Raw genomic sequence first — 20659 nt, 5'->3', positions numbered from 1 at the left:
CTCTTATCGAAATCCATGGATTCTTCTGAAGAATCCTTCCTCATGTCAGTGCTACTAGCCAAGCACCTGGAGCAATCCAAGCATTCAACACTGTCCTTTGCCTTCACAAAGGTTTCTGACTCTTCTTCTAGTCACAACTCAATGTCCAGACTGTAACATCGGGCTTTTCAAGCCTTACCTGAGTAACACGTGGAGATGTCACCCAAAAAAGCTCTCTTGTTACCACATGTGCTGACATATTCTGTCTCCTCTGCATCCAGATCGCAGTCTTTCTTTCTTCTTCTGATCCACCTCCTTCTTTGTGTAGTCCTTTGCAATAATGTTGGGCGTATCACAGTAGAAGCACTTCTTCTGTTGTTTTTTTTTCTTCTTATTCTCATCATTAGAAGTATCCTCATCCTTCTCAGGTTTGACTTCCTTTTCTTGGGCTTGCCGTCACCAGGCTTGCCCTTGCCTTTTCCTTAGTCATTGGCATAAAAGGCCTTCTCCTCTCCGGATCCTTCGTACTTCTGTTCCCGAGACTCCTCCTGCAGAAGTAATGGCACCAATTCCTCAAATGTCACCAGCACCATTTTCTGCCCTACTATCATCGTCGTGACAAAGCTTTTGGAACTTCTAGGAAGCACGGCAAGTAGAAGCCTAGCAATCTTCATCGAATCGGTCGATTGACCAATTGCTGAAGGTTTGTTCCTGACCATCTTCATTTTAGTAACGTGGTCTTGTATTGTATCTTTTCTCCATGGTGGTGTCGTATAACTCCGTCTCAAGGTCGAGAATCCTCGCATCATTATTCACCTCGTAAATATTCTTCAATATGGTCCATGCAGCAAAGGAAGTGTCTTCCTATTAATTGTGAGGAGGTACCACATCTGTTGCATTGTAGAAGATGAAAGTCCGGAGCCATTTGGACTTGAGTTTGGCATGGGAGATTGCAATGAGGGTTGAGTTAATGCCTCAGCCCACCGTCACTGTTTTAGTGAGATATTGGTTGATGCGTGATGCGGAGGCCTCGGCCATTATCATTGGCACCAGGTAATTTGTCTTGTCCAATTCGCCCGTTTTTCAAAATCGTACATCTCATGGCCATGACAATGAACTGAAAGAGATAGATATAAAATGTTGTACATCTCCGTGAATCTGAGTCACCCTCCTTCTCGCAAGGGCACAGGTCTGAAGATGATTCCCTCAAGCTTTGAATCAAGGTCGTCCTTCCCAAGCTCCACCACTTGTGAACACTTGTCATTTTAGAGCAAAACAATGCAGTTGAAGCCTAATTAGTGGTATACTTGGGATCAAAAACTTCTTTCCTTGGTGTATACCTAGATATATGTCTAGCAAGTAAGTGGACAATTCACAAGAGAGATGTAGAACCAGCAAATATACATCTCTGTCCAAGATGGACACAATTTAAATAGATATGTTCAGTGTGCCACCCTCTACCAATAGAGTGCTAGCTAGATGTGGACCCTTGAAGACACAAAACAGTATTCCCCTACCTCTGTAACACTTCCAAAACACTTGGCCTGTGTGTTCCCTATGAGGTTATGTGGGCCTCGCCGTCATGCCCCACAAAACATACCTTTAAGCTGATCCTCCCGGACAGCCACAAGAAGGCAGTGCTTGACCTGGAACCTTTACCTCCTGCTGCTGCAAAACACAGCCAATGGTGAGGCACGATCTCCCCCTTTGATCCGTCTTCCTTGCTGCCCTTGATATCAGCCAATGGTGAAGATATACCTTTGTATGCTGCACTCAGCCTCTTCTCCTGCTGCTCCAAGTCCTCCTGAGGCTGGCTGAAATGCTCCTCAAATGGCTCACCTGTTGGATGGTGAATCAGCCCAAGAGGGCTCCTGTTTATAGGCCCCAAGGGCCCCAAAACAAGCCCAAATTGGCCGACTCAGTCAGCCCTACCCCCAGTCTGTAAAACTGAGTGGTTTGGGCAGCCTCTTGACTGCCGTGTTGCACCTGCCTGGCCATGTGGCATCCAGCCACCAGCCCCTTCTCTTGGCGAGATCTCTTTGTCCAGCAGTCACCTTCACTGCTCGTGCTGTTCTGCCTGTCCCCATAACCTCAACCCTAGATCCATACAACACCTAGTATCAATCTGTACACAAGTGCTTAAGATCCCGCACAATTTCTGCTTGATCGACAGCCACAATGCTGTCCATTTGGCAACCTTGCTTTGTTAGTTACATTTGTCCATTTTACCCTTAACCTAAGTTGGTCCACCTCCCCTGACACGTCCCCAGCACTCCTGAAACCTCAGATCTGCAAGCAAACACAAGAACACACCAACGTGAGGAAACTGAGCAGGCGCTCACCACCCAACCATGACATCTACGGGATGTGATCCCGAATGAGGAGATGTCCCCTCCGAGCCACGAGCTGAGCTACTGGCACGAACTCCTAACCAGATCCTAACTAGCCTGGTGTCCCATACCACTAGGTGGTGCTGTGAAGCTTGAGATCTGCTGTTGGGCCTTGGGCTTCGCTATGATGCAGGCGCGCATCCGCGACTCAATCCAGGATCAGACCTAGCACCTGGGAACGAAACTTGCTCCCATCGGCTCCCTGAGAACTGAACCTCTGGGCCCCTTATATAGACTCGGGTCCCAAGCGCCAAAAATAGCAAAGACCTCTAACTGGTTCGTACCCTTGCCACTCAACCCGAGAATCAAGCCTGCCTAGCTCTAAGCCTCCCCACGCTACCCGAGCTAGTCTTGTGTACCCAATACACGTCGGATACCAATCCTTGCACATGACATATTTCCCCTCCTCTAAGAACTCACTCCTAAGTTCGCTAAAAAACCCGGGAATGTCCTCTGGAGGTTCTGTAATGTCTCCCATGTTGCATCCTCCTCAACACGATCCTTCCACTTGATCTTGTATTCCGTGATAGTTCTATTACGAATATGTCTTTCATGAAATTCAAGAATACACTCAGGTTCGTGTGGAATAAAAGTCAAATCTGTAACTTCTATTATTTCTTGAGGAGAAACAAGTTGATCATCCGCACCGAATACTTCTTTCAGTCTAGTGACATGAAAGACTGGATGTAGTTTAACATCAGGAGGCAATTCTAGTCGATATGCAACTGGTCCAATTCTTTTAATGACCTTGAACGGACCACAGTATGTGGGGGATAACTTCGGAACCAAACCAGTACTTAGGCTCTTGGATTCCTTGGGAATTCGCAAATATGCCATCGTTCCTTTAGAGAACTCTCTAGGTGAACGATGTCTATTAGCATAAAATCTGTCCCGATCTTGGGCACTTCTAATAGACTCTTTGGCAAACTGCAACATTTCCTGCATGTCTAGCAAGAAGGTCTTTGCAGCATCATTTTGGATTCCCTTTAACCCTATGTCAGAGGGCAAACCATACAGCTTAAGCAAGTGGTCCACAAACTCGTGAGCCAGCTAGACAGCTGAAATAGTTGTTCTAGTAGGTAAGAATCTAGCCATTTTTGTTAGACGGTCGACTATGACCCAAATGGAGTCATGATCCTTGCACGTTCGAGGCAAACTAGTAATAAAATCCATGGAAATACTTTCCTATTTATTACCTGGAATCTGCAATGGCTGTAATAAACCTGCGCTTCTAAGGCCTTCACAAGAGACAGAGTCCGATGTATACCCGGATGTCCAGCACTAGGAGCATCGTGACACTCCGAGAGAATCTTGGATCGAAGTTCCAGAACATCGGCACACAAATCTTTCCATTCCGGAATAGCAAGCCGTTTCTAATCATCCACTAACCTCTCGCCGCCTGTACCGTAGGTGGCACAATCCCTGAGTCCTGGTCAACCATGGAGCTCCCACCATCCTGGACTCTCTGCCAATAAGAACTGAAATAACTATCAGGTGCGCAAAGCCCTCTCAAGGATTGAAATAGGTCTGAGGATATTTTCGTAAATGACATAGCATTTACAAACTTGACTCGACTTAAGGCATCCGCCACACTATTCAACGAACCCTTGCGATAACGTATTTCAAAATCAAAATCTTGCATTAATTCTGCCCATCTAGCTTTCCGTCCCCTCAATTCAGACCCATCACACACATACTTGATTGACTGATGATCGATCAATACGAGAAACTTCGAACCATACAAGTAGTGTCTCCAAACCTTCAGTGCATACATAACTGCATAGAGTTCTTTTTCTAGTGTGGGCCAACGATATTGGGTGTCGTCTAGCTTCTTACTCTCAAAAGCTACAGGTCTGCCCTCTTGGAATAAAGCTGCCCCAATTGCAAAATCACTCGCATCGGCCTCTAAAACATAAGGCCGGGTGGGATCGGGTAATGCAAGAACGGGTGCTTTCTTGATAGTTAACTTCAAGGTTTCAAAAGCCTTGTTCAATGCATTATTCCAAGAGATCGGCTAGGTAGACCTACGTCCACGACCTTTCAATATGTTTGTCAGGGGTGTTGTGATGTGTGAATAATCACGCACAGACTTTCGTAGAAATACCGTAAATCCTAGGAAAGAATGAAGTTGTTTCACAGTCTGAGGGATAGGCCATTCTAAAACCTTCTGGATACGATCCAGATCAATGCTAATACCTTCAGAAGAAATCTTGTGTCCTAAGTAAATGATCTCCTTCATAAAGAAGTCACATTTACTCATCTTGGCATAGAGCTTATGCTGTCTTAGAATAACTAAGACAATCCGAAGGTGTCCTATGTGATCCTCTAGCGTTCGGCTATATACCAAGATGTCATCTAAGAACACTACAACGAATTTGCCCAGAAAATCTCGGAACAAATTGTTCATCATTTGCTGGAAGGTGATAGGAGCATTGGTCAAACCAAAAGGTAATACAAGAAACTCGTAGTGGCCATACCTAGTTCGGAATGCGGTTCTATCTATGTGTTTAGCATAGATACGGATTTGGTGATAACCCGTTCGCAAATCAATCTTAGTGAAATACTTCGCTCCGGCCAAACGGTTTATTAGATCATCGGAACGAGGTAGAGGGTATCGATTTCTAATTGTCACTTCATTTAATCGTTTATAATCTATACACATTCTCCTTGTGGAATCTTTCTTCTTTCTTAAGAGGACAGGTGCTCCCCAAGGTGATTTACTGGGGCGAATATAGCCCATATTCAAATAATTCTGTAGCTGTGAAGCTAACTCATCCTCCTCAAGCTGGCTCATCCTATAAGGTGGAACACTGATAGGTTGAGCCCCAGGTACTAAGTCTATGCGATGATCTACTGTCCATTCTGGAGGTAAACCTTTCGATTTTTGAGCAGGGAATACATCCATGAAATCATCTAACAACATTCTCAATTCACGGTGTTCAAACACACTTAAATCATTCTTGTTATTAACAGAGACAACAAATGAAGAAAGTGGAATCAAAACACACTGATAGACATCATAATGAGAAGTGTTTAATATATTCCGAAGTTGCATCGCAGATACAATAGGTCCCTGAGAAGAGGGAATGTTATCACACTGAATACAAAATTGGGTGTCCTTATCCAAAAAAGAAAGAGTATGGTCCTTCCATCCAATCCGAATATCGTGGGTTTTAAACCACTCTATTCCGATTAACAACTCCACATGCTCCAAGTGCATGACATAGCACGTAAGAGCCGCTGTGTATTCTTGAATCCGGATAGAAAGGGCTTCAATCTTGTGATCCCAAAACTGCTTCCCAGCTGGAAGCTGCACTTCATAGGTGTGATGGCTAGGACAGTGTCATCTTCTGCACAAGTTTGTAATTAACAAAGTTGTGAGAGATGCTCGGGTCAAAGAGAATGTGAACTCTTTGGTCCCTAACTTCTCCATAAACTCGGAAAAGATCATGGGAACCAAATAACGAAGTATTAAAAGTGCAATTACAAGAAAGTGGGCAGGTAATGACATTTACAAAAATACCTGTCATCGAAACTTGATAAACTCGCTTAGCTTTGGTACCCGGACCCCCCTGGAGCTTCGGTCCCGATGCTTGCTTCTGGTTCTTGCACTTAGGACAATCATTCTTAGTGTGGCCCCGCTCCTCGCAGAAGAAGCAACGTCTTTCTTTAGCTTCAAGGTACGAAGAAAACGGGCATGACCATTCTTCGCCTGAGTCAAGTGTTTCTTGGAGGCGTTGTCTATAGACTTCGACTTTCCGGTACTAGTGGTAGACTGGAAGAACTTCCTCTTGTTCTTCCCACCCGTGTCGGCAACTGTGGTTCCCTTTGCACTAGCCATGGTATCATCATAAATACGCGTGTAATTCATGGCCTCTTGCAACGTGGTACACTTGTTGTTCTTGATCTGTAACTTGTACGAGTCAGGCAAACCATCCACAAAGAAACCTAACAAGGTCACTGGATCCATCTTTGTAGCTCTGGTTTGCAAATCCTCAAACCTCTGAAGATAAACCTCAAAAGTCAAATTCAGCTTGGACATATCGAGGGCTTTGAGCTTCCCTACGATATCGTAATCTTCCTCCTTCTTCAGAAACTCTTTCCTGAAGATCCCTTCGAATTCGTTCCATGTTGCAGGCTTGGGTTGGAGTTCCTTCCCCCACAATAAAGCCTTTCCTGACATAAACCCGGCTGCAAGCTGTATTTTCTTGTCATCTGGATAAGGGTGAAACTGGAAGTGTACTTGCCACTTGTGCAACAAAGTGTCAACAACCTCCTTGGTACGAGACTTGTGGTCTCCGGGAAAAGGATCTAGAGTGATGTTCGGACCTAACACTGAAGCCATGGCATCCACATGCGTGAGCGCCTGAATAGTGCTAGTCAAAAGTGTGAGTGTAGTCTGAATCCCTTGGCGTTGCTGTGTCAACCCTGTTTGATTCGTGTTAACCTGCTCAAACTTTCCATCAAGAGTAGTGGTGAATTCACCGAAGGCTTTTTTCGTAATCAGATCATCGTAGAGACCCTGGTCATCCTCTGCGTGGTAGTTCAAATCCTGGTCTCCCATCGCAAGCTCAGGGTCTGCAGAATCAGCCATGACTGAAATCTGATCTGAAAAGAAGATAGGCTAGAGAAGAGAAACAAGCAGGTGGCCTCGGAGCTAGGAGGTAGAAACGAAGTGGAAGCTGGCCAAGAAGGAGGCGATGGAAGAAGGGAAAGCTGGTCGATGAAGAAGGTAAGCGAGCTGAGCTGAGCTGACGATTCAGCTCAGATTCTGGAACCTGGGACTCCGCTCGTGGCTGTCCGTATGAAGGACTGTAGCAGGCCGTACAAGTGTTGTGGCTCCCGGGCGTGAAGGTGTAGAGGGGCTGGAATTCTGCGAAATCTGCAGGCTATGGGAGAAGGCAATTTGGCCGAACTTATAGCGGGAGAGCAGGCTTTTAGTAAAGCCCTGCTTTTCCAAAAGCTCACCCTCCAAAAATGGAGGGGTAGCGCTTTTTTAAGCCCCCAGGCCCCCCCGAAAAGCAACTGGCCTAGATTGCGATCTATCCCTATCCTGTTGTGCACCTTTCTACGCTCCCCTTCTACCTACCATCACAGCCCCTGAGCAGCCAACTGACATGCGGGATCCCCTTTGGTTCGCCCCAACTCTACGCTCTCTCCTGACTCCCTTCTGACGCCTCTACCTGGACCTCACTACTTCCTCCTAACTACCTCTCTCCCACTCTCTCAGCCTATCACTTCTTACAACGAAATCACCCTGCACTCTCTCTCTCTCCTTCCTTCTATCCCAATCTAATACCACTTCCCTTAAGCGATGAACCAGCAGACACTTGTAGGGTTTGAGCACGAATTTCGAAATTAGGGCATACCTAGAGAAAGAATCGTCCAAAATTCTCGCAATAGAAGTTCCTACCTTAGGAGTTGGCTCTGATACCAACTGACACGTCCCCAGCACTCCTGAAACCTCTGATCTGCAAGCAAACACAAGAACACACCAACATGAGGAAACTGAGCAGGCTGCTCACCACCCAACCATGACATCTACGGGATGTGATCCCGATTCAGGAGATGTCCCCTCCGAGCCACAAGCTGAGCTACTGGCATGAATTCCCAACCAGATCCTAACCAGCTTGGTGTCCCATACCACCAGGTGGTGCTGTGAAGCCTAGGATCTGCTGCTGGGCCTTGGGCTTCGCTATGATGTAGGCGCACATCCGCGACTCAATCCAGGATCAGACCTAGCACTTGGGAACGAAACTTGCTCCCATCAGCTCCCTGAGAACTGAACCTCTGGGCCCCTTATATAGACTTGGGCCCTAAGCGCCAAAAATAGCGAAGACCTCTAACTGGTTCGTACCCTTGCCACTCAACCTGAGAATCAAGCCTGCCTAGCTCTAAGCCTCCCCACGCTACCCGAGCTAGTCTTGTGTACCCAGTACACGTCGGATACCAATCTGTGCACATGACATCCCCCATGCTCTACTCATATGGGGGCTCACATTTGGGGAGGTGACCATCAAATTTCCAACATAATGCATGGATTGCATTATAATCGAATTCTATAATGTACACAAATGCATGAATAATATATTATGCCTCGTTGAAACATGTGCTATGTCTCATTGAAAGATCCATAGATGTGAATGAGTGAATTTGAATCTTCTTTTGTTTCTTTGAATTATGCATGAGAAACTAACATGTCTCATTGAAAGATTCATAGATGTGAATGAGTGAATTTGAATCTTCTTTTGTTTCTTTGAATTATGCATGAGAAACTAATCGATTCATAAGTGGACATGCAAATTTCACCTTGTGAAGTTTTCTTCCATGTGGTGGCTTGCTTATATTGCGATAAATTATTTCTATCTTAAGTGGTGCTGCCTATCAGCTAGATTGTCTAGCATTGTTTTGCTTAGATGCTCGTTTGGGAGAGCTAAAATGTAATCGTATAGTCTTCACAAGTAGTTTTGAAGAGAATGTAGACTACCTTTGATTAGCCTTCTCCTTTAGTGCTAGCCTTTGCCATGGCTCGCAGGGTGGATTTGTATATGTGAAAGCATATGTTTAGTGCTAGCCTTTGTCATGGCTCGCAAGGTGGGTTTGCATGTGAGAGCCTATGGTCTACACCAATCAGTTAGGTGCTGATGAAGCTGGTGGGGATGTCATAGTTGTATGTGTGAGAGCATATGGTTTACACCAATTGGTTGGGTGCTGATGACGTCGGTGGGGATGTCATAGTATCTAGTTCTTGCTATTTATGACGGAGTTTATGGTTTTCAACCTTAGAGATTGAAACTCTACTATGTGTTGTGTTTTTAAAGGATGAGTTTGGGCATGTTCCTGGATTCATCTAGATATAGGTTCCCGTTGTATTAGCAGAGATGCAAATTGCACCTTGTGAGGTTTTTGTCCATGTTGTGGCTTGTTGATATTGTGATATATTCTATGTTATGTGGTGCGTTGCTCTATTAACCAAGATGCTCATTTAGGAGAGACTCAAATGGAATCATATAGTCTTCACAAGCAGTTGTAGCTTGAATGAAGAGAAAGTGGACTACTTTTTGATTACCCTTTTCCTTTCATGCTAGCCTTTGTCATGGCTGAGTCTGCCCTTCATCTCCGGAGTGCTTAGTATGAAGACCTTTGTTTAAATGGATGCTCAAGTACGTTTGGGTGTGTGGATTTGTGTGTGTGAGCGAATGTTTATACTATGGTCTATAACCACCGTTTGGCGCTGATGACATTGGTGGGGATGTCATAGTAGCAACCTTATGAGTTACTATCATGAGATTGAAGCTGCACACTGTTTTGTGTTTTTAGAGGATGAGTTTGGGCATGTTCCTGGATTCATCTAGATATATGATTCATAAGTTACTTACATTTTACATGTCCTACAATCGTGGCCATCTAGATATGAATCACCGAGTTCCAAAACCATATATATTCATATGCCCTAGAGTAATGGACATTTGGATACTAATAGCAAACACTCAAAACCATGTGCAACTTGTTAGCATCCCTAGGGATTACCGGCAGTAGTGTGGTGACTGCTGGCGGTAATTGGCTTACTATTTTTGGTAATCAAAATTTTACTGGTGGTAGTTGGCCTAGCACCAGTGTGGCAATGGTAGTCAGACGATTACTGGCAGTAGCCCACTGGTTTCCAGTTAATTGCGACCGGAATTACGTGAGTATGTCATTCAGGCATGTAAATCATGTCCAAATGGCACTTTATTATGTGAATATTAAATCCTGGTGTCAGAGAATGAGGTCATCTCCCCATATGTGAGCACCCAAATGAGGACAAGGAGGGTATCACCTGCGAAATGAGTTTGTTTGCCACCTAGCTGGCCCAACAAACATGTGATGTGGGCAGATATGTGGCCTGTGTGGACTGCCTGCAGGCAACATCTTGACTGACACGTGTGTACTGCTATGCCCTGTCATTTGGGCAGCATAAGTGGCCTCCTCCTAGGCATGAAGGGGAGATCTGTAGTAGGGTTGGATGTTGCCTTGGAAGAGGTTTGAACAGTCCATGTGGGACTCGTTGGTTCGGACCCTCTATATTGCTCACAAGAGTCCACATGGGGCTAGTTATGCTGGCTGGGTGTGGCCTTTATAGGCACACAAGATGTCTCCAGGGGCAATCGGGTGTGGGCAGATCTGCCAGGGTCTTGGTGGCCATCTGGATAGAGGAGCTTGGCTGGTCTATAGACCAGTCGGGTCTCTCTGGGAGGGCCAGTTAGTCAGATTTGAAGGAGGTGGCAGATTGCTCACCTACATTTGTAATAGGGGCCTATGGCCCAAATTCAGTTATTGGAGCTTTTAGCTTAGGGCACGTGGCAGGAGGAGAACATCAGTAGTAGGAGCAATATTGAGGCCCCCTTTGGGTACTATACCTGAACAGCAGTTGGCTGCAGGTGAAGTATGCTAGGGCTGCTTTTATACTTAATTATCTATATTGGAGCATGATATGTACATCTATTTTGGCTGTCTACTTGGGTCCATAATTCTCCAGATTCCAAAGTACTTGTTTGCACATATTCAGTGTGATCTAGATTGATGGTGTGATTTCAGATGATGCAGGGGTTTGGTTGTAGTAAGTGGGCGTCTGTATTCCAACGTTCTATGTACATGTGGGTGAGATCTTCATTGTCATCGGTAGAGCTCCCTTTCAAGGTAGCCCTCTTTGTCAGGGCGGCTTGTCATCTTTCTTCACCCTCCAAGCATTTCAATTTGTGCTCAATTCAAAAGTTTTTGGTTGTATCTAGAGGGCTGGTTACATCGTTGATGTCAGAGCCTCATTCAGTCTTCTGCTCTTGTGGATGACCTTGGCAGCCCAGAGAGAGACTTTCATTAACTTTTGCTGGAGGCAGAAGATGACTAGGAGACAAATTGAACATTTAGGGCCTCTGTGTTTTATATAAGATTTTGACTTTCAGATCTATCATGCTTTGAGGCACGGCCACTTCAATGCTTGAATTCCTGGGGGGAGGGCAGGAGGCATACACTTGTTTATAATTTATGTGGATGTGAAACATCACAACTGTATTGTTGTTCCTAAGGATTTAATGTTTGTGATAATGCAGCATCTAGATTTCTTTCGCTCTCGTGAGATTAGTGTGGACACTTTGAATCGCAATGGCGTCAGGCAGGTCAGGAAACAGGTTAGTGCTGATAAAGGGATAGATGGATTTATTTATCGGATCGTGGGTTATACATTGTCATATTTAGATCGGCAGTCTTAGCCTGAATTCAATACCGATCTTTCCGTGGATTTGCAGGAGGCCATTGCTTTTCCTTATTGGGAGGGTGGGAAAATTGTTAGCTGCAAGTATCGTAACGCAGGCAAACGCTTTTGGCAGGTCATTCATTCTTGTTATGAGGTGTGCACAAATGCTGGTCTTTATTTGTTAATTTTATCCAGGCCAACTGACACTAGATTTCTGGGTGTGTTCAAATATTCAGGAAAAAAATACTCGGAAGATACTATATGGTCTTGATGACATCAAGGATGCAGATGAAATTATAATTGTAAGCATATTACTATATCGTTATGCAGCCGACTGTCTTGTTTATACCCAACGCCACCCCTATACTCTTATTTGTTGAACATCAGGTGGAGGGTGAGCTTGATAAGCTAGCAATGGAGGAGGCAGGCATGCAGAACTGTGTCAGTGTGCCTGATGGGGCACCTGCGAAAGTTTCAGCAAAAGAGGTGCCATCTGAAACAGAGGTTTGTGACATTTATCTTGACATGATTCTGTAAATTTCTTTACTGGTTTGTGGTGGCAAGAGAGGTCATACATGCGTGATGTGTGATCGTGGTTGGCAAAAAGTTGTCCTAAGCGTGCTGGCAATATATTGAAGGAGCTCTCCAAGGTCATTTCAAGCATGTATTTTTTTTGTGTGTGTGGGCAATTACTGTCAGAAAGGAATACTTTGCCTTTGGGTTAAGCAGCCAGTGTCTATGGTACACTTGTTTGAACATAATGTTTAGAATGGCTTTATTGTAGGGCAGATCAAAAGTTAAACTTGTTTGAGATGGCTGAGAATGTAGCTCAAAGTGGAAGGCTGACATTGATTATGATAGAGTGAGAAATGTCATGCATTTCATGGCGTGCCTTCAAGTATAACTTGTAAGATGTGAAAAAATCCAATGAGAGAATAAAATCGTTTTAGTTTTCTACACCCCAAGGATTCAAATGGATACTAAACTTGCATGGATTGTTTAAACCCCATAGAACAGCTTGTCATTTTGATGGTGCCTGAAAGAAGTCATTGATTGATGAAAGTCCATCTCAATACAAGTAGGTGGAGTGATACGACTTGACTGTGCAGTTCACTCAGATGAGTTTTTATTTTCATTCCTTCATGTATGGTATCCATAGCGTTATTAGCTGTGTTTGCACATGATAGTACGATCCATGTTATGTGGGGTTTATAGCGATTGGCATAAACCCATGATGGCAAGTGTTTACGACCATGTGAGCTGGTGGGTTCAATAAACCAGGCATTGTCATTGCAGCCTCACAGCAACCGGAAGCCTCACAATGCTGCCCTTTGGTGAGACGTAGAAAGCAAGCCAGAGACCGACAGATCTCTGACATGCTCTAGAGACACCAAGCTTTCCTATGGGACTCCCACCCCACCCAGGCTCTTTCATAGCTTCAATCACTCATGGTTGATCCTAGATGGAGCTTCCTGCCCATCAAGATACCCCACGTGCAGCTGCCATAGAAGGAAGATGAGCTGTAGAGAGAGATATTTGGAGGTCAGCTAGAGGGGAGAAATATCAAAGGCTCAAACAAAAACAAAGGGAGAGATTACACGAAATGGTTGCTGAGTTTGTGCCCATAAACTATCCAAAATACAAACCTATGTTATCCCAGTTTTAGCAAAATAGTGCTGCTGACATCTAGTATACTATTTGGCAAGTGAATTCAGCAAGTTGAACAGATGCTTGGCCTTGAGTCGTGGGTGATTGCTTTTGTTGGAATATGGTTGCATTTATTGATTGGGGGGGAGGGGGGGGGAGAGAGAGAGAGAGAGAGAGAGAGAGAGAGAGATGGAGGGAGGGGGGGACGGAGGGAGGGAGGGAGAGGATCAGGGGTCAAAGAAGGGGGCCAGGACCAAAGTCATAGGGGGAGGCCACAACTTTGAGTACTCTTTGTTGTTGACACAGGACAAGAAGTTTGAGTACATATGGAATTGCAAGGACTATTTTGCTAAGGTATGTTTTGTGATGTTTTCTTTGGGGCATCTTGAGATAAGGGCTTCTATGTGTAGTTTACTGACACTTTTCTTTGGCAGGCAAGCCGTATTATATTAGCAACAGATTCAGACGAGCCTGGGCAAGCCCTTGCAGAGGAACTGGCACGTCGACTTGGTCGAGAGCGGTAAGCTAGTTGACTTTGTAGAGGGACACATATACACACTTGTGTCTGCGCATGCACACACACACACATGCACATTCAGATACAAATATGTGTATACATACATGCATACATACGTATGTATGTACAACACTAAGACACAAAGATTCATCCATCCATCCATCCACATGTACCCCCATGTGCGCACACAATTACAAACAAACCTGCACATGTGCACCTGCACATGCGCAGAGATGAACATGTGTATCTCTATGTGTGTGAGTGTGTGTATATAGAGAGAGAAAGAAAGAAAGAAAGAAAGCTTATTAAAGTCTTTGAAAGAATACAACATAATCCTAGAAACACAATACATAAAAATGTCTGAGCTCTAAGGGGAGGATCGAAATTGTGGTGTGGCATCACTGTGATGATCCTCTCAAAGCTATCAGAGGGGTCAAGCCCAAGTGGGAGCCTGGCGGTGTGCAAGCCTGCGGTGGCATAAAACCTATGACAGAGCGCTGGCGATGGTCTATGTGCATGGTTTGCTGGGGTCTCCTAGATGTGGTTCTGCACTGAACAAGTGCCACTGTCACCCTCATCGGCCCCGTCTCTGGTCTTGGAGCTTGATTTGTGCATCAAGTTTGGTGTGTCTCTCAATCTAGATCTTAGCGTCACAGTCTCCTTGGGGTATCCTGGTCGGTGTTGTTTGGCAGGAAAAATGTAGTGATCGAGGAGTTTGGATGTACAGTGTCATAAGTAGACACTTTCTATGTTGGATGGCCTCATGAATGAAAGTTGCTAGACATCTTTGATCTGAATAAGACAGGAAACTAGAGAGGGGTCCGAAACCATCCTGAAGAGACAATGGTAATGACCTCAGATCTTCTTGCTCTTACCAGGCTGGACTGTCTCCACACTCTCTCTTACATTTTCAGTTGTATTACTTTCCTTCATTTTGAGGACAAAATTTCTGCAAGTAGGGGAGGATTGTAATAGTAGGCTACACTAGGGTTGGCAGTAGCAACCCAAATGGGGGCCCAGTTAGCATTGAAATGGGGTCACATTTATTGTACACACTTCAGTACTTATTTGTTTAATTTAGTAGGGTACTACGCTTTATTGTGAGCTTGCCACGTGGCAACTGTTATACTAATCCCATAAGCAAAGGTGTTGCTGGCCCACTTCCCAAAATTATAAAAGGGGCTTAATCTGTACTTCATTTCCATTGATCCTTAATACAAGTGCACACTTTCCATTGAGAGTTGTAAACTAAGCATCAGCTACAAGCTGTACATGCAAGAAGGACAGCAGCCTCTAGTAGCCATGCTAGCCAGCCCCGTGGAGCTGCACATCCATGTCCTCTTTCAAGTAAGAGTGACCTCCCTTTACCCTATTTCTAAGTTTTCTACTGGTTCTTGCTATTCTCCTCTCTCATAATACTAAGGGCATCTGAAAGCGAAGTGCTTCGACTCAATCTCTTGCTGATCGTGGAAAGCACAAATGCAACCCTCTCTAGGTATGCCCTCAGCATGCCCACTCTCAATGCGTAGTCGATGCGACAAGACACATATTTGCTTGATCGATATCCTCAAGGAATGGGGGAGTTGGATCCACATATATCCTGCTAAGTCAATGAAGCCTTCCTCTAAAATCCACAAGCAGTGGTTCTTGTAGAAGATGAGCTTCACAGGAAGCTGAGCTTCATAGGAATCTCACTAGTGCCAACCAGGTACTGAGTGTGTGTGTAGCTGTAGGAGATCTCACGAACATAATGATAATGAATTTCAATATGCTTCGTCATTGCATGGAATACTGGATTTTTAGCAATCTGAATACAGCTTTGATTGTCACAATAAATCACTGTTGCACCTGCCTGTACTTCATGTATTTCAGCCAATAAGCACCTCAGCCACACTGCTTCACAAACGGCACTTTTTGCTGCAATATACTCAGCTTCAGTAGAGGATAAAGCAACCGTGGGTTGCTTCTTACTCTTCCATGAAATAACTCCAGAGCCAAGTGAGAAACAATATCCTGAGGTAGATCTTCTGTCATCAACACTGCTGGCCCAATCAGAATCACAATAACCAGCCAGCAATAAATCACAAGATGCAACAAATTCGAGACCATAATTATAAGTGCCCTTCATGTATCTCAACAACCGCTTTGCTGCCTTCATGTGGCTTTCCTTTGGATCTGCCATATACTGACTTAGAGCACTCACTGCATATGAAATATCCGGCCTCGTGATAGTAGCATAAATGAGACTGCCAACCAGTTTCCTATAACCTGTGCCATCCACTTTCTTTTCATCTACACGTGAGGTTAGCTTCTCATTCAATTCCATGGGGGTGTGCATTATTTTTGAATCAGCCATTTCAAATCTTTCAAGTACATCTTTCACATACTTGGATTGGGTCTTGCCTCCAAACTTCAATACCAAGACAGTAATGAAGCTGTCCCAAATCCCTCATGTCAAATTCAATTGACAAGCTCTTCTTTATGCGCTTAATCAATGAGGTGCTGCTTCCTGTGATTACCAAATCATCCACATAGACAATGATCAATAATAAATCTGCATTTCCATGAAAGACATAAAGGTTGGAGTCATTCTTACTCCTCATGAAGCCATTCTTTGTGAGATACTCATCAATCCTTGAGTACCATGCCCTGGGAGCTTGTTTCAAGCCATACAACGCCTTCTTAAGCTTGCACACAAGCCTCTCCTTGCCTTTGATTTCAAAGCCTTGGGGCTGTTGCACATATACCTCCTCTTCAAGAATGCCATTGAGAAAGGCAGACTTGACATCCATTTGTGCGACAGACCACCCATGATGAGTGGCCACTGCCAAAACCAATTGTATGGTTGTCATTTTTGCAACTGGAGCAAATGTCTCCTCATAATCAATCCCTTCTTTTTGCACATAACCTTTAGCAACCAGCCTTGCCTTGTACTTGTCCAAGGTGCCATCTGCCTTGTACTTGATCCTGAAAACCCACTTAGTACCAATGGCCTGCTTCCCATGAGGTAACTCAACAAGTGTCCAAGTGTTATTCTTCATGATAGAAGAGTATTCTTCTTCCATTGCTTCTTTCCATTTGCTGTTTTTGATTGCTTCAGAAAATGAAGTGGGTTCATCATTAGAAAGAACTTTTGCCATCAAAGCAAAGTTCACATGTGACGTACCTTTGTCCTTGATTCTTTGTGATCTTCTCAGCCCATCATTGCTACTTTCAGCCTGCTCCAAAGTACTACTATCTTCAATAGTTTTAATATACCATCTGGGCAATTTCTTCACACTTTGTGGATTGTCTGCAATAACATCATCCATGGGAACCACATTTGGAATATTTGGGACTGTTTCATGCACATCTTGAGGCGGAATGCCTTCATTGATACTCGCTGGCCTGTTTTGAGCTGCCTTGAATCCTTCATCTTTCTTGTCGCCCGTCTCTTCATCAACCTCAAAGAAAATGAGGGGATCTTCATCTTCTTCCACCAAATGAAAATCAGCGCTGTTCTTTGTTTCATCAAACAACACATCACGTGTGATTATAACCTTCTGACTCACAGGGTCATAAAGTTTGTAAGCCTTTGAACATGTTGCATATCCAATAAAGATACACTTAATTGATTTATCATCCAATTTCTGCCTGTTTGCCAAGCGCTTTTGTTGGAGATCTATTCTGCAAATATATGGCTGTGTGGACAGCCTTTGCCCAAAACTTACGTCCCAATCTTGAATCTTTGAGCATGCATCGTGCTCCTTCCACCCCAGTGCGATTCTTTCTTTCCGCTACTCCATTTTGTTGAGAGCTATAAGCTGTAGTAAGTTGATGAAACATACCACTTTCATTGCATAACAAATCAAACTCATTTGACATGAACTCACCTCCTCTGTCTGTGCGGAGAGTCTTCACTTTCATACTTGTTTCATTTTCCACATAAGATTTCCATTGCTTGAACACATCAAGAGTTTCACCCTTACTTTTGAGAAAATACAGCCAGCACTTGCGTGAATAATCATCAATAAGGGACATAAAATAACGTGATCCACCAAGTGAATTCACTTGAGCCGGTCCCCACAAATCACAGTGTATCAATTCAAGTTTTTGTGTTGCTCTCCATGAGCTTGCTTTTGGAAATGGAGTCCTTGCATGCTTGCCCAAGGACAAGGCTCACATACACCCGGTATCTCACCAATCTTTGGGATTCCTGTGACCATGCCATTGTCAAATAAATACTTAAGTGCTTTCATATTTAAATGACCATACCTCCTATGCCAAAGCTGAGAGGTTTGCTCCGTTTGAGACATCAATACTTGCTGGTCACTCATAGTAATTAGCTTGTACAACCTGTCATTGCTGCGTATGCCACGAGCAACTTCCTTTCCCTCATTCTTGAGGTCTTTTATGATGAAGTACTCCTTGAAAAACTCAACACTCATGTGCTGATCTGTTATGCAGCCCACAGAAAGCAAATTTCTTGCCAAATTAGGAATCCACAATACATTTTTAAGAGTACCAATCTCACCATTTTTGAGCTTGATAGGTATGTCGCCATATCCGTGAATGTTTTGTGTGGAATCATCACCCAAAAACACTTTGTTACTGCCTTCTTCATCAACATACTGAGAAAACCAATCACCATTGCCGGTCATGGGCGCTGTGGCACCCGAATCGACATACCATTCCCCACGATAGTGGGACTGTTTTGTATGATCAGCCATCAACAAAAACTCATCCTTGCTATTTCTTTCATTATTCTGATTTCCTTCTCCCGCAAAGTTGTTGCTATTTTGCCTTTGCCAATTTGAGAAGCCTCTGCCTCTCCCTCTTGATTGTTGTGCATGCTGTTTTATGCGACATTCACTCTCCACATGACCATCCTTCTCACAATAGTAACACGGGCCTCTTCTTGAAGTGTAGGAGCTGCGTCCTCTTCCACGAAAGTTGCCTCTATATCCTCCTCTTCCTCGAGGGGTAAATTGCCTTCTTTCTTGATAGGAGGAGTTCGAATCTCCCCCTTCTTCATGCCTGCCCTGATTTTGCCTTTCATTGTTTCGATTCCATCCACCTCTTCCACGGCCACGCCATGGTCTTCCTCTCACGGTGAATGCTTCATCTTTGTTCTTGGAACTCTTCGTCCCGCTTCCTTGTCTTCTTAACTCTTCTTGTAGCAAGAGAGCACTCAACTCCTCAAAGTTAGGAGTGGTCTCCCTCACCATTAGGGAAGTCACCAAATGTTGCCATGGTGAATTGCTTTCATTCATAGTAAGCCCATTCATGGTTATGCTTACCATATCCACATCTGTTACAACCTCATCGACTGAGAGCAATTGGTCAGTGATATCTTTCAAACGAGTCAAATAGGCAGTGGTTCCTTCTTAAAAGCATGCAACTTTTGTTTAAGGAACAACAACCTTGTTGTATTTACTGATTCAAATAGAGTTTGAAGAGTTGTCCATGCCTCATCTGGAGCTGTAGCACCACTTATTTGAGGAATGATGCTGTCCTTCACATTCATGTTGATGTAACAAAGAGCTTTTTGAGCTCTTTTATCAAATTTTGCTTGAACTTCAAGTTCTTCTTCATACCTTTTATCCTCAGCCCTCTTTTCTTGAGGTGTCATATTGGGCACCGTTACTGGCTTCATCACATCAGGCCTTTCATCTTTGCCTTCTACAATCTCCCACAAGTCTTTCAACTTAAAGAGATTCTTCATCTTAAACTTCCAAATTGGATAGTTTTTGCCATCAAGCTTCCCACTTTCTGGGAGCACAAAATCAACCTTGCTGTCCGCCATTTTGACTGAATTACAGCAAGCAACAAATTAGAATAATCACCCCAAAATACACTTCAAACACGCAGCGGATACCTTACTATTGTGGGGTCTTCAAATCCTCAATTTTAGAGGTCTTTGGCTGGTCTTTTGGGCTGCAAATCTTCTTCACTTTCATGCCTTCATGGCACTCAATCTTGGGCTGTTCTTGGCTGGTCTTTTTCTTCATTCATTGACACGTCTTGCAAACACATATGGGCTGCCCTCTCTTCGTGGCTTCACCTACCATAGGGCTGCCCCTTTTCTTATGTACTTGTTTCTCGCTTGATCTTCAATCAAGCCATGCGGGCTGTTGCATCTCTTCCTTGGAGTCAAGGGCTTCATTCTTCGTCACTTGTGTGGCGTTTCTACCCATCAACCTTGGGCACTTTCTCGCCATAACAGGGCTGATTGCTTTCTCACCTTCTTGGGGCTGATTCGCACTTCATGGGCTGGAAATTCAATCCAACATGCCCACGCTGTTCCACAAAACTTGTGGCTCCAAAATTCTTCACAAACAGGGCTGATTTCATCACAAAAACAGGGCATATCTTTTCTCCATCATCTCGGGGCTGTTTGCTTCCATTTTGGGGGTCAAAACCAGGGCTGAAACCCTAATTTCGAGATAGTTCAGATCCATTTACTGATTTCTTCCACTTGGGGCCTGATTTTTCATCACTTTTAGGGTTGGAAACTGCGCAGAAATCCTAATTCCGGGATCTTTTACCTCCTTGGGCTGATTCTCTCCACTTTTAGGGTTGATTTAAAATCTACTTCATAGCAAGGACCTTCTCCTTTGTTGCTGAAGCAAAACCCCTCTGATTTGGGGCTTATTTTCATCAATTTTTATTGCAGAAACCCTAATTTCGAGATTTTCTTCAAAGTTTTTGAAACTTTTTCAGAATTTCTTCTTCAATGTTGGTCGTTTTGCCTCATAGACTGCTGCTGAACAAGGGCGACCTAAAAACGCCTCCATTTTTAAGGTCAAAATGACAAAAAACCCTAATTTCGAGATTTTTCAGATTTCGCCCAAATTTTTTTTTCTGACTTTTTCATACTTTTTTTGGTGAATGCTGATGCTGAAGACTTCTCCT

The 20659-nt window shown here is 44.1% G+C and overlaps 1 protein-coding gene across 2 annotated transcripts in view; it reads left to right on the top strand.

The window, feature by feature from the left end:
• Positions 1 to 20659, top strand: part of LOC147893879 (primase-helicase Twinkle, chloroplastic/mitochondrial-like) — a 73605-nt gene that overhangs the window by 12696 nt on the left and 40250 nt on the right. For both annotated transcript variants that reach the window (XR_015542225.1, XM_087385810.1), the window contains exons 6-11: positions 11459 to 11536; positions 11654 to 11734; positions 11838 to 11903; positions 11989 to 12105; positions 13555 to 13602; positions 13683 to 13768. Coding sequence is in view for 1 of the 2 variants with exons in the window: in XM_087385810.1 (XP_087241936.1) it covers positions 11459 to 11536; positions 11654 to 11734; positions 11838 to 11903; positions 11989 to 12105; positions 13555 to 13602; positions 13683 to 13768 (476 nt within the window). In the remaining variant the exon portion in view is untranslated. The remainder of the gene's footprint in view (positions 1 to 11458; positions 11537 to 11653; positions 11735 to 11837; positions 11904 to 11988; positions 12106 to 13554; positions 13603 to 13682; positions 13769 to 20659) is intronic.

This window comes from Dipteris shenzhenensis, chromosome 15, assembly GCF_047967505.1.
Source record: "Dipteris shenzhenensis isolate YYH24624 ecotype China chromosome 15, Dip_SZ_1.0, whole genome shotgun sequence".
Classification (NCBI taxonomy): domain Eukaryota; kingdom Viridiplantae; phylum Streptophyta; class Polypodiopsida; order Gleicheniales; family Dipteridaceae; genus Dipteris; species Dipteris shenzhenensis.
Note: the sequence above shows the minus strand (reverse complement) of the source record. Positions and strands in the feature narration are given on the sequence as shown.